This window comes from Aulostomus chinensis, chromosome 8, assembly GCF_037954235.1.
Source record: "Aulostomus chinensis isolate RoL2024-O1b breed Wild chromosome 8, RoL_Achi_v1.0, whole genome shotgun sequence".
Taxonomy (NCBI): domain Eukaryota; kingdom Metazoa; phylum Chordata; class Actinopteri; order Syngnathiformes; family Aulostomidae; genus Aulostomus; species Aulostomus chinensis.
In genome coordinates this window covers 11,305,093-11,318,693 of record NC_141327.1, presented here as the reverse complement: position 1 = coordinate 11,318,693, position 13,601 = coordinate 11,305,093, and the positions used below count along the sequence as shown (strand labels likewise).

Here is a 13,601-nt window from a genome sequence, read left to right as displayed (position 1 = left end):
GTGAGTCTGTTGGTCTGTCTCTGTCAGTCTAACTATTGGTTACTCTTGAGTTTAAGAATCCCGTAAAAATCTCAACTGTCCCCCGTCCTCCCAGCCAAGTAACACAACTGTATGTGACTTTTTTTCCCTGCCTTGTTATTTAGTTCCCTCCCTCTCTTTCCCTGAACCTTCCTTGTGCCTGTCTCTATTCATGCCTCCCCTCACCTCTACTCTTCTATCCCTCTGTCTCCTCTCTCTCTCTCTGTCCCTTTACCTGTCCCTACCAGTTAGTTTTTTCTGTGTCGGGTCCCTGCCTAGTTAATCTAGAGGTGTCCCCCTGTCCCTCCCATCCCACCCGCCCACCCTCCCTCTATGGGCAAACACATAGGGCGTGGGGGCCGTCCGTCAGGGGGAGCGGCCAATAGCGTCCCTCTCCCTCCCCCCAGATCAGGGCAGTGCAATACACAGATGGATGAGTTTCCCATTCACCCTCCTCCTGCTGGCTCACCTGGAATATGAGAAGAGGCACGAAACAATCAAAAAGTGAATTCAAATTGCTTTGTTTTCGCTTGTGTGTTTTTTATAAATAACACTGTTCATTGCAGCATGGTTTTGAACAAATGACTATCAAAGAGACAAGCTGGATGTCGCTTCCTGCACCTGGTATTTTCAACTTAAATTATATTGCCAAGCTTAGTTTAATATCATGTTGTTTTAATCTAATTTAAACCATGACTACGTTTACATCCCCATTTTTTATGTGGGAAATAGCACGCGCAATGACCATCTCCACATCCAGTATGTTGCTAGGCAACCTCACTAAACTTTCGGTTCACATAAGTTGTATTAAACTCCTTCATGAACAAAAATACAAAAGGTATCACATTAGAAAATACCCCACATACAGTCTCAAATACAGTAAAACAATGTAACAGAATTCCATTAACGTTACTTCCCTGACGTATTAGCGCACCGAAACCTCAGAGTCGTCATGGCAACATGTAAACGCATCACTCTCATCAACAGTAGCTACACAAATCACATCTCCTCCCAAGATTTAAAATGTTTGTTTGCAAGTTGAAGATACGCAAATGAAAAATCATATTCAGTTGGGGGCCATTTTCCAATTCACGTTTTTACATGACTCCACTCCAGTGAATTGATATCTTCTTACATCCTTGATTTCTATTTTGTCTCTTTATTATATATTGTTTCTTACTGTGAAACGGAGCACTGCAATCCAATAATTTCCCACAAAGGATTAATACATTTCTGATTCTGATTCTGAATACAGGCACATCTTATGAAGGTTTTTTTAATCAAGCAGAAATTGATCTTAAAGAGGTTCCATCAGACGTTTATATGACTCGTACACAATTAGAATAATGACGCAGTCAGATTAATACAGGAACATGCATTCATGTTCAACATGGGTGTGCATGTGAATGTAGTCAATGACGCGTGTGACATTACCTCTTGGGTGTGTGTAGAGGTTCTAAACGCCGTAGCAGGCTGCCAGTCTCTCCTTCAGCAGCGGGGGAAACTGCTCTGAGAACTGCTGCCAGTTCTCCTCCCCGACCTGCTCTTTAAAACCATGCAGGATCTGTGGAAAGGATTTGGACAAGACAGGAAATTAGTTTCAGCCCTAGAATCAAGTCGTCTTCTTTCACAGTCGAGCAGTGATGACACACAAAGCGAAGGGGATGGTACTTAAACATATTTGTTTTTAGCAACAGGATCATTTGCCAGTTTATTGGTCCTTGTTAACGGATCAGGCCGGTGTTTAGTGTGCGAATGAGTGGTTCAAAACAGGGTTAGAAACTTGGCAAACAGGGAAAATGTCTCAAGATTCCCAGGCTCACTGGCACCCACAACGAAATGAAAAGATCACTTAAAGGGGGTCTAATACCACAGGTCACCAACTAGCCCAGCCTTGTAGAGGGTCGCTGTGTCCAAATCTTGTTTCAACACCTTCATCCTTCAATGCCCAATACTAAGATTTTTTAGCCACTTAAGAACTGTAAAATAAAACAGTTCAAAGAGTGAATATAGCAAATAGTTGCCTATTTACAGATCCAGAAGTTATGAAGCAACATGAGATTGATTCCTTGTGATTTCTCCACTTCCTGTTTGTTGCTGCTTAAGGACACCGTGCTTCCTAACTAGCTACTTTGTCAGTCTGCTGCTTGGTGCAGAGTGTTTTTGCTAACAACAGCTGCTGGATTCTGCTAGGTTTGAGGTTGTAGGGGTGCTGTTGTGTCAAGAAAAAAGAAGCTTTGATACATCCTCTGTGGAGCTCAAACACAGAGGTAAGCGATTACATCATAAAAAATGATGAATTCTTGACTGAGCTGGTTCTGATGGCTCTCCAGGCTGCAGTGGTACAACAACATTGATTTGACATAAACCACATTGTTGCTTTTATTCCTGTCGGAGGAAAAGAAACATTGTCTGTGTAGCAAAGTTTTAATATCAGAAACCTGAGATGAGCACACGCTTGGCGGAGGTCTCTACAGGTCACAGTGACTCACACTGCAGTGGGAGAGTAGGAGAATGAGGAGTGTGATGATTCATGACAATGAATATGTCTAGCTGTGGAAACAAAGTGACTTTTCTTTTCCACATGTGGAGGGCTATGTTGCACTGGCGCACACACACAAACACACTTCAACCTGTCACCCAACGAGTCCCTCACCTTGTAGAACATGTCTCTCAGATCATCTTTAGGATTCACCCAGGAGGCCACGGCATCACAGAAGAAGATGAAGTCCTGAAAAACAAGGAGAGGGAGTTGACACATCGGGTTGGAGGTGCAATAAGGTAAAAGCAACTAGTTCCGGTGTAGAAGGTCTCACCTGCACCACGCCGCCCGGGTTCACACCGATCATCATGCAGATCCCACGGAAGGCAGAGTCTTTCTCCTCATTGTCTCGGATGTTCCGCAGGGACGTGCACCTGCCCAATGCAATTATTAACCAATCAGAATCTGATACTGGGATTTTCACACCTATCTTCTGACAGAACATGTATGAAATCTTTTGAATGAAAACAAGAGATCTCAAACTGAGAATAAGAAAGCTGTAACTATGTAGAATAAATGTTTTCTAGATGTGAGCATTAACTAATGTCACAGTTGGACATGCACTATTTTCAGGAATCTAAAGAATGACAATACTGCAGCCTTTATGCAATGGGGTCAAAGAAAAGAAGGAAAAAGGAAAGAATGAGTGTGTGCCTGAGTGATGTGTGGTTTTCAAAAAAGTATGGATGAGCAGACACCTAAGTTTGCAGAACAACAGACAAGTCGTTTGGGACATCCACAAACCTGTAAATTACACCATATAGATCTCATAAGTTAGACAATGATCATTCAATCAGCTTCTCACCAAGGTCGGATGAACTGCGGCAGCATGGGAGCAACCTCCTGGGGACACACGTAGCCCAGTCGTCCAATAGTGATAGCTGGGGGAGCACAGAGGGAGTCAGGACAACCTTGGTTTAGTTTGTTCATAACATTGCATTGCATTAACACTTACAAACTATGGAAGTGGTGTTCATATATGAAGATTATCTTGTCCTTACGATCAAAGAACACAAAGGGTGTGTGTTTACATACCAGTGTTCTCCAGCAGGGTTTTGGGGGTGTTTGGTCGATTGATGATCTCTACCAGCTGACTCAGAACCATCGGGATGTAAGGCTGCATCTCAACTCCTGAAAACATTGAAGTGGGACACAATGCATCAATACACTAGAGATCTTATTGAGCTGTGCAAGCATTTCTTGTAACAGCATCACATTAAAAACTGATTTGCTGCAACTTACCCATCTGCATGCAGATCTCTCCTATGGCCCAGGTGGCATTGTTGCAGACGGATATGAACTCCGGGTTCAGATTAGTCCCAAGGATTGGCATGAATTCAGCTGTGGGACACAGTTAATATCATGTGATGAGACAAACATTAATCTTATGTTTGTATGAGTGAGGAAGTGAGAGAGAGAGAGACACACACACAAAGATAATAATTACCAATACACGGTTTGACATGAGGAAAGCAAGCCTTAGTCAAGTCACCAAGTAGAGCAAACGAACTCTGTCTTACTTCGGGCATCGTATCCTGGGACAACATAGACCGAAAAACAAAGACAAATGTGAACACACACCCTGTATAAATAGACCAGAAGAACTGCACAGTGGCACCCAACAGAGGCAACACTCACTTGGGGTAAAATTTCAAAGTTTCATGTGTAAAAAAACAAAAAACAAACATTGCAACCGTTATTACAGAAATGCACACGATCCTAAAGCATGGGGACTGTTTTTTCAAGAGCAGCTCATCTCTCAGGAGCCATCAATAGACTATTAAATGCTAAAGGATTGTAGAAGACAGCAAACCTAGCTTTATCGTCATTAGAGAAAAAAGTAGAGAAATTGCACTTTTAATCACTGTTATTATTTACAGGAGAGAAATTTGATCCTTGTGTATTTATTGTTACTGTAGCAAGTACAAGTATTCACCTGAGAATGTATTCTTGACCGTATTAGACGACAACATCTTTCAAATTAATGTAATTTGCCAGATAAGAGAAGGACCGGAAAGAAAAAAATAAAGCTCCAATGAAGACACAGACACACACGGGCTCTCCTCACCTGCATGCACTGGAAGAGCAGCGTCATGATATTACTGCGAGCCACCAGCGTGTCCACGTGGCCCCCCAGCCCCTCAGCTAAGCCACTCAAAAGGTCCAGAGCCACAATCATGAAGTCCTTATCAGGTGCCTCATACTGATCTGGCTGCTGGCTGTACATCTATGACAAAGACCATGAGAAGGTGGACAGAGAAAAGGTTAGTCACAGCATTCGGAGGAAAGATAAGAAACAGGTCAGAGAAGCTCGAGCGAATTGTTTCATATGATGGTATCGGCTGGAATCCTGGAAGATGTGACTAACACTGACAGCACCAACATTTAACTCCAGTATTTCCTGAGACTGTGCCCAGCTTTCCAGCACTGTAAACGTGGCTCCCCAGTTCCTCACTGCCTGCTGAGCACAGCCTGAAAAATTAAGCAAAGACATGCTCATCCAGGGCAGACACTAAACCCCTGCGAGATCATAAAAATATTGATTTTTGAATTTGAAGATCAACTGGGATCAATAACAGACCAACAAGTCTGAAGAAGTCAAGTTGCTGAGTGCATTTTGACCTTAACAGTCATTAAGTTTTCAACATCAAGGACTTCTGTTTGTCAGTATATTTGCCACTGTGCCCCTGACAACTCATGAACTGTCTGTATATGTGCGGCTCACCATGGCCTGAGCCAGCGTCTTCTGGACCAGGGTGACGCAGCGCTGGTACACAGGCTCACAGTAGGGGAGGAAGCCACTCTGCAGAGCTGTAGCAACTGATGATAGACACTCAAGCAGAGGGAAGAGGTCTTTGTCCTCGTCCTTCAGCTCATTCCACTTGGCAATCAGTGGCGGCATCAGCTTCTGTATGTACTCCTACAAATACAGATCATTTGAGCCTATGATTTTTGGTTTCCACAAAGGACATTTTCAACCCATTACCCTCAAAATAACCCGATGTGCATATGTATGTATGTAGTGTTTTGGGCTCACAGGCTGGTTGAGATGGTGTCCCACAGAGTCTGCAAGAGTTCCTATGGCATCATAAAGGATGAGCAGGTTCTTGTGCTGGTACTTCCCAAATGCAAAAACCAATGTGTCCAAGATGAAGCTCAGGTAAGGCACCAGCTCTGTGCAAGCCTCCTCCTCCAAGGTGGCGAAAGCACTTTGAGAAAGAAGCAGCAGGAAAGAAGGATGCATAAGTCCAACATTAAGGAATAAACAAGAGACGCAGGAAAAGAGGTGTACCTGCATGCCGCTTCCTGCACCCTCTTATTGCCATCCAGGATCCGTTTGAGCAGTTCGGTCATGAGGGGTTTGAGGTGAGCATCAGGGGGCTGACTGACCACCCAGTGTGCATAGCGGCTGAGAGTCCAGCAGGCGATGGAGCGGACCAAGGCCTTCTTGTCACATAAACACTGGATGAGGTGGGGGATGAGCTCAGGCAAGTAAGGGACCATGCCCTGCATACATCCTGGAGGAAAACAAAGGGGCTTATACATCTTATATCTAAATCTTTGATCATGCCAATGGAGGGCGTGCATTCCAGTAAGCACCCCCTCAGTTAATGTGGCTGCAATTAGTCGTGGAAACTAGAAGCCAGAAGTAAAAGAAAGTATCTGCTGACATAGAGGGCTGTTTGATTTGAAAGTGATCCTTTTACAGCCAAAATAAAATGCTACCATAGCTTTTTCACACACTGTATTTAAACTGAAAGCCTGTTCCATGTCTCACCCTCAGCGATAGCACCCAGGACCAGGATGCCAGACTCCTTGATGACCCAGTCAGGGTGGAAAAGCAGGCCCTTTAGCAGGGGGAGGAGATGGGGAAGCAGCTCGTCACGAAACACATTAGCAAGAACGTCCAGAGCTGCAGCAGAACACTTCCCTGGAGGGACCCAAACAAGAACATCAAAACATAATGTCAGGCTTTGAAACTGTAATAAAACTTAGACAGGTTTTAGAGTTCATCCAAGAATTTGAAAAAGATGCCAGGGAAGTTTACTGAAGCTGCATATCTGTAACTTACGTAGGTTCCAGTCAGACAGCGTGTCATCGTCATCATCCTCATCTTCATCGATGTCCTCGCCCTCCTCACCCTCCCCTCCTTCATGCTGCAGAGTGACAGTGCGGGACTTGTGGAAGCGAGGCTTGATGTCTTGCTCACTGTCTGGAATCGTCTCATCCTCCTCAACATCACCCTTGAGTGTAGAACGGATTTAATGAGGCACAGTGACACGCGCACACATTGTTTTTTTGTTTCTGTGAGTCGCTGCCGGTGGCTCACCTTTAAAAGAATAATATCAATCTCAGAGTATTTCATCCCATTCACCAAAATAGGGATGAGTCTGGAAGAAAAAAAACAACCTCATTACTACTTGGTTAGATAAATCACATATTTTTCACCTCCTTGTTATCAGCTTCCTTAACACAACTGGCCTGCTGGCATGTGTGCACTTACTGGACCAAGTGGCCAGACAGAGCCTCTTTACATATGGGCTGTTCAGCCAGAGTCAGCCAGAACTCGCAGGCCTCCAGAGCCACATTCTCATCCGGGTCCTGAGTCCGCTGCAGCATGTACTGATAAAGAACAGCAAGGATGATGATGGTTATTGAAGAAGAGCAAGGGAAACCACACCTTTGTTTGTTGAAGGTGGTCGCACTCTCACCTGGATGATGCTGTGCATGTGGGGAATGAGACGGTCAATGCGGACTTCCAGCAGCATGACCAGAGCCCTGCACACATTCTTCCGCACTTCACTGTCCTCATCACCTGCCAGTGCAAAAAGACTCTGGATACGAAAGTGAGAAAGGGCACAAGTGGCAGAGCGATGTGAGGGACTGATGAGGAATACATGTTACAGGGAAGGCAGACTATCAAATACATCCTTTAATATGTTACACAACAACACATTTCCATCTGGATATTTTCCAAAACAGACCTTCCAGTTGCTCCTCAAATATCAGAAGCTGACTGGGATAGATTGGGATTTTTTCAAACTGAACAGGATGCAAAGCAAAAATATGTGATAAGGAATATGTGAATCCTGTTAGGATGAATCAGACAGAGTCTAACTCTCTGTGTTCATAGTTTGATTCTCCTGATGTTTTACAAGCCTATTATCAGCAATAAAATGTTACAAATATAGAAAAGATGAAGAATCAGGGAAGGGTAAACAAGACAAAAGTGCTAACCTCAATGAATGTGTCGATGTTATCCATCAGAGCCTGAGCTCTACCAATGATGAACTGGTTCACGCACGCTATAGCGTGAGACCTGAGGGGAGGACAAACAAGTGAGATCCCTAAAAATTCTGATATAATGGTCATGAATACAGAGGGAAAGACAGGCTGAGCAAAGGTTAGTATTTTATTAATGATGTAAAACCCCACCCGTAAAATAAACAAACCAATATACAAACAGTTCAATATGGACCTGTGAAGAACAATTTTCAGATGTACAAAGAAACAAAAGTTATATTAGCTTGTGTGTGTGTGTGTGTGTGTGTGTATGTGTGGGTAGTGCCCCTTAAACAAGGATGACTAGTCAGCACTGCACACACTGAAAACAAGCAGACAAGAGTACAGGCACTATGGTGACCATGGTGCCCATAATTGACGTCAAAAAAGCAGTGGTAATTAAGTTTATGTATGTATTTCATTCATTTCACATCAAGCATGTTTCCCTGTATGTTGCTGATTTTTTCTTCTCCTTAATAAACCATCCACCCACCCCATCCATCCATTTTCTACCGTTTATCCTGTTAAGAGTCACAAGGGGGCTGGAGCCTATCCCAGCAGCCTTCAGGCGAGAGGCAGGGTTCAACCTGGACAGGTCACCAGTCCATCACAGGGCCAACACATAGAGACAGACAACCATTCACACTCACAGTCACACCTACAGTCAATTTAGAGTATCAATCAGCCTCGTCCTCTCTTGATGTCTTTGGACTGTGGGAGGAAGCAGGAGTACCAGAGAGAACCCACACAGGAACAGGGAGAACATGGAGACTCAACACAGAAAGATCCCGTGCCCGAGCCGGGGCTCGAACCCGGAACCTTCTTGCTGTGAGGCGACAGTGCTAACCACTGCACCACCGTGCCACCCATTTAATAAACCAAAACATAACCCAAAAACCACCAAACAAACACAGCCATGGCCTTGCTGAACTGCTGCCCCCCCTATGTTTCACTGACCTGATCTTGGGGCTACAGTGTTTAAAGAACTGGAGAAACTTGGGGATCATGATGTTAAGCGGTCTGTTCAAAGCATCACTATCCAGCAACTCAGATGAGTCCTCGCAGATCTTCTGAAGGGCTCCAAATGAACCCTAAAGCACAAGAGAAAATAAAAGAAAATTCCATAAAAGACAAAAGAAGAAGCGCACATCTAAAGATCACAGGATGACTACAAAAGCTTTGAGCGTCGGCATATGTCAGCCTGACCTCACAGGTGTTATAGTCCTCAGAGTTGAGTAAATTGCAGAGCTGGGGCAACAGTTCTGGCCACGTCTGCAGCTCCCCTTTAGAAGCTATAGTTGTGATCAAGATACCTTGACAACAAACAAAAAAAAGAACAGTTTAACCCAAACATAGCTTCTAACTTGCATGCATTAAATTATATAAAACATTTTAAAACTACAGCTCTCACTCCAGCACAGCCACATTACCTATATATATTCATCCACCTACATAGCAGTCTGACTCACAGTGACTAGAAAATTCAACGTAACCCTAACTTTCTCGAGTCCAGCACCTACCGATAGTGGCTCTGATAAGCGGTGAAGGGTCTCCAATGTTGTTGAGGCATTCTCGTTTGATAAAATCAGCCACGTTGGGAGGAAAGTTCTGGTAGTGAGCCTTAACGTTGTTTTTCAAAATGAGACCACTCAGGGAGCGAGTAGGCTCATCTGGAGACGGAATGAGAAAAGTTGCGTTTGGAAAAAAGGTTCTCAAGTGGAAGTAAAATGCTATTCTTTGAATTTTTGATAGGCACATACATACCCTCAGATTTGAGACTTGTGAGGACAAAGATGAGATAATTGTTGAAATCTGGAAACTGGTTCAGTTGCTCCAGTTTCTGCAGGCTGTATTAAGGAGTTCAACCATCCATATATAACCACATAACTTGTGTAACTGTTTGACAACATTGAACAGATCCATCCACTTAGACACTTAAGTCCCCATGGGTCAAGTCAAATCCCTCACATGCACACATCAGCAGACAAACCTAAGGATACTTCTTGAACAGCTCTCTGTGTTGCTGTATCTGGAGACTGGGAGTCCTTGAGTAGTTGCAGCACTTGCTGCAGACCCTGCTCATCTGGCTGCCACTCCATCCTGCAGGGTTCAAACACAATAACACCTGTTTACAAAGTAGGTATAACGCAACTGGGTACCTTAAACTACAGTGTCCCACCTCTGACCTCTGAAATTTAATACGTTCTAACCTGCCAGTCACCTAAAAGTAATGTGAGATATCAAGTTAGGTTAAAAGCCAGCGTTTAACAGATGCTTTATTAAGAGCAACAACTTGTGAATCAATTACTGTTGAGATCAGTTAGCTACGTGAATATTCATTTCCTCAACTGCCTGATTATCTAACGGTTCGATGTAGCAAAACACGGTCATGCTAGTATTCAGACTTGCTAAGATTGTCCGATTTGTATACTCGTAACACTGGCATACCGGTATATAGCCGTCTTTAATAAAATTAGCATGCAAAAGACGGGTGAATGAAGGTGCTACTCAAAATATCAATAGCGACCAAGCCAGCCTTAGTACATAAGGCCCAGACGACACAATCCTGGCCAACTAGCTTAGCGCCGCTAATGATACTCAACACGTAACAGATTCAGGCAGAACACAACTGAATAATACTTCCTTACGGTAATTTGTATAGTGCCGCGTTGCACTGTCTATGTTCTGTCTGTGTTCAAAACAACAAAGACGGCGTAAATAGAGCGCATTAATATTCATAACAGAGCAGACGCATCTCAAACCCCGACAGTAGCATAGCTAGCTAGCATCAGCTTGAAAGTACCGCGAAAGGTTTTACCTGGTCACTCCGATGTGTTCGATTTATCTTTGTATAGACAGTTGTGTCCTTACACTTTAACAATTAACATTGAATTATATATAGCTACGATCTGTGTTATTCAATTCAAGCTCCACTGTGTAACTTAATTGCTATGCTAACGGGTATGTAGAGATTGCATGCCTTGAAATCAAGCCGGTGATCAGTCTGAGCATATTCGGCTTCCGTACTTGGGCGGACTGTTGGGTTTCAGCTGAGCAAAGTAACTATTAATATTACTTTTAATTAAAGAGGCAAGGCTATGAAACAGACAGTATGTGTTAATGTAGTCCGTCTTTTTACAACTGTCATATATACATACCTGTCATATTTTTGGACTACAATGTTGCATCGTTACGTTTTGTTTATTCCCACCAGATGGCGTTATCGTCCAGCACCTTATTTTTACTGCTGCACTGCGAAAGAACTAATAGCTAATAACGTGAAAGCACTGCAAACTAATAATAAATACTATCGCTGTGGGTCTTGTGTTAAATTGGTTACACTATGTCCATGTATGATAAATAAGTCCTCCCTAGTTGGTCCAGGAGAAAGAAAAATCTCATGACAAGTCCTATATTATCAGCTCAGTTTTTATGTGTTTGAATTCAGCAAAAAGTAAATCATATTTTCTGTCTTGTTAACCTTGTTCACAATCACGTCAAGCATCTATAACCCAGTGTGTATCTGGCTACTCGTTGTCCTTATCATTACCACTATTTCCTTTCTCTTTGTTATCCTGCTGTTCCGAAATACGCTTCTGAAAAAGGGGAAGTGGTCAGCAGCATGAACAATAGTTTTAGCATTTCTTTGTTAAGAAGAAGAACCTTTTTTTAAACCAATGACACCAATCTTTATTAAACTGACATATCAGTCTGTGATCACAGTAAACATATTTCGACAACAAAACATTGACTCACATTCTATCTACAGGTAACAGACACATTAGGACTGGGATGAAATAGATAAAAAGAGATGTTGGAGAAAAAAAGACCAGAACTCCCCACTGGTCAGAGAACAAGCAGTTTCAAAGAAGTTTAGCACAAAGAACTAATTTCACTCTTGCTGCACCCCCACTTGCAGCAGGCATTTGACAATCCCACTACTACATCACGTCCTTTCCTATCTGCACTACGCAGAGCCTCCAGAACCTCCTCGGAGATTGGTGATCGAGCTGAGCGGCTGAACCCAGCAGCCACAGATTCCACATCCAATGTTTGATCTTTCCATGCTTGGGAATGTGCAGGACCCTGCTCACTGGTGAGTTGAGGGAAAGGATTTGTGTTCCATGGGTCAAACGTCTCTTCTCCAATAACATCTGATCAAAAGGAAGGGCATATCTTTTAGTGTGGCTTTTCCAAAACACAGCACATCATAGAAAATCAATTCAGACTCAGATTCAGTCTTACCTGAGTCTCCAATGCTTCTCCTCCAGCGAGAACCACCACAGGTGAAGATGACAGCTCGTATAAACTCCCTTCCACACAGTTTCATACCATAAAAGGAGGGGTGGCCTTCATTGGAGCGAACCCTGTCTACCAGTGCCACGAGCAGGCCCAGTGTCAAGAGTGCTGCCTTCCACATGGTGAAAGTTAAAAATATCGTTGATGTTTTAAAGAATGGAGAAACCTTTGGCAAAACCCTGTGAGATGTCTCTGTGTTGTCTGCTACAGTGTCTGCATTTCTCTCTAGAAATCTTATATAGACCTCAGCATCTCAGACAAGGACCTCAATTCACCTCAACTCTTTGTCATGTCCTGAGATAAAAGTAGAGACCTTTAGGGGCAACAATGGATGTAGAGAAAAAGCAAAGTTGTGATTACATAGTAAATAATGCCGCCAGTGATGTCAACAGAGCTCTTGGAAATCAAATCATCTGTGACCTTTTGTTGGCCTTTTTGTCCTCTACATCAGATGATTGCCTTGTGTGTCACACAGCACAATCTTCAGCTCATTTTGTGCTATGCAGAATATTGGAAGGAGAACAGTATCAGCTCACCCCATGGATACCTAAACCAATCATCGACCAAAACATTACAACCACTGACACCTAAAGTGTGACTGCAATTGCACCTGTGTGTGTGTGTGTGTGTGTGTGTGTGTGTGTGTGTGTGTGTGTGTGTGTGTGTGTGCATACGTGTGTGCGTGCGTGCGTGCGTGCATGCGTACGTGGGTGGGGGGGTGAAACAAAAAAAAAGGGGGGAGCATAAGGTGTAAGCAGTTGACACGGGCAAAATTGAAAGATTAAACATAAAGTTTCCAAAACTGCAGGTCTTGTTGGGAGCTCTGGTCTACATAGATTAGCACCTTCCAATAGTGGACAGGAGGGACAAATGGTGAACTGGTGACAGGGTCTTTGCACCCAACACCCAATGCTCAGTGATGCATGAAGGGAGTAGAGGCTAATCAGCGTTGTCCACTCCCACAGAAGAGCTACTATATATTGTCTTGTGGATGGCTGGATGTGTGGATGTGGCTGACGTGGGGGAGAGATGGCACCAAGAAACATCTGCTGGGAAACCTTGGATCCTGCACCTGGATCAAATGCACCTCTTAATGGAGACTTTATTCCCTAGTGGCAATGGCCTCTTTTTGCAGGATAACACTCTTTCACACTTAGAAGTGCTTCAGAAATGATTTGATAAACACAACAACGTATTCAAGATGTTTACTTACTCTTCAAGTTCCCCAGGTCTAAATATAACTGGTTATCTGTGGGATGTATTTCACAAACAAGACCAATCACAATTTACAGGATTTAAAAAAATCTGCTGCTAATGTCTTGATACCACATAGCACAGCACACCTACAGAGGTGAATTCAAACCAAGAAGTGTCAAAACAATCTTAGGGCAAAAGAGGACCTACACATTATTAGTCAGAGGGTCATAATGTTATGTATTATTTGTGTGAGGTATCATGC

The 13,601-nt window shown here is 43.4% G+C and overlaps 2 protein-coding genes and 1 long non-coding RNA gene across 8 annotated transcripts; 1 reads left to right on the top strand and 2 right to left on the bottom strand.

The window, feature by feature from the left end:
- Positions 1 to 345: 345 nt before the first annotated feature.
- On the bottom strand, positions 346 to 11,028 carry tnpo2b (transportin 2b). 6 transcript variants are annotated; one of them, XM_086210899.1, is made up of 24 exons: positions 11,002 to 11,028; positions 9,844 to 9,943; positions 9,608 to 9,683; positions 9,364 to 9,513; positions 9,050 to 9,156; positions 8,801 to 8,934; positions 7,799 to 7,880; positions 7,273 to 7,395; positions 7,065 to 7,183; positions 6,891 to 6,951; positions 6,633 to 6,804; positions 6,339 to 6,491; positions 5,853 to 6,078; positions 5,598 to 5,769; positions 5,286 to 5,480; positions 4,629 to 4,787; positions 4,008 to 4,095; positions 3,803 to 3,901; positions 3,596 to 3,691; positions 3,366 to 3,441; positions 2,835 to 2,934; positions 2,675 to 2,749; positions 1,453 to 1,582; positions 346 to 487 (listed from the first exon to the last, which is right to left on the bottom strand). In XM_086210899.1, exons 2-23 carry the CDS (start codon positions 9,940 to 9,942, stop codon positions 1,475 to 1,477), a joined length of 2,670 nt encoding a protein of 889 aa, XP_086067025.1. In that variant the 5' UTR covers position 9,943; positions 11,002 to 11,028; the 3' UTR covers positions 346 to 487; positions 1,453 to 1,474. The 6 variants fall into 6 exon arrangements, with proteins under 6 accessions (XP_086067025.1, XP_086067020.1, XP_086067022.1 ...); XM_086210894.1 differs by lacking the exon at positions 11,002 to 11,028 and adding an exon at positions 10,662 to 10,865; XM_086210896.1 differs by lacking the exon at positions 11,002 to 11,028 and adding an exon at positions 10,492 to 10,623.
- LOC147257129 (uncharacterized) lies at positions 10,273 to 12,514 on the top strand. The gene is made up of 3 exons (XR_015117565.1): positions 10,273 to 10,492; positions 11,819 to 11,939; positions 12,115 to 12,514. It is a non-coding gene; the product is annotated as an uncharacterized LOC147257129 (long non-coding RNA).
- On the bottom strand, positions 11,637 to 12,263 carry LOC147257130 (relaxin-3-like). The gene is made up of 2 exons (XM_086210952.1): positions 12,089 to 12,263; positions 11,637 to 11,997 (listed from the first exon to the last, which is right to left on the bottom strand). Exons 1-2 carry the CDS (start codon positions 12,261 to 12,263, stop codon positions 11,717 to 11,719), a joined length of 456 nt encoding a protein of 151 aa, XP_086067078.1. The 3' UTR covers positions 11,637 to 11,716.
- Positions 12,515 to 13,601: the final 1,087 nt, after the last annotated feature.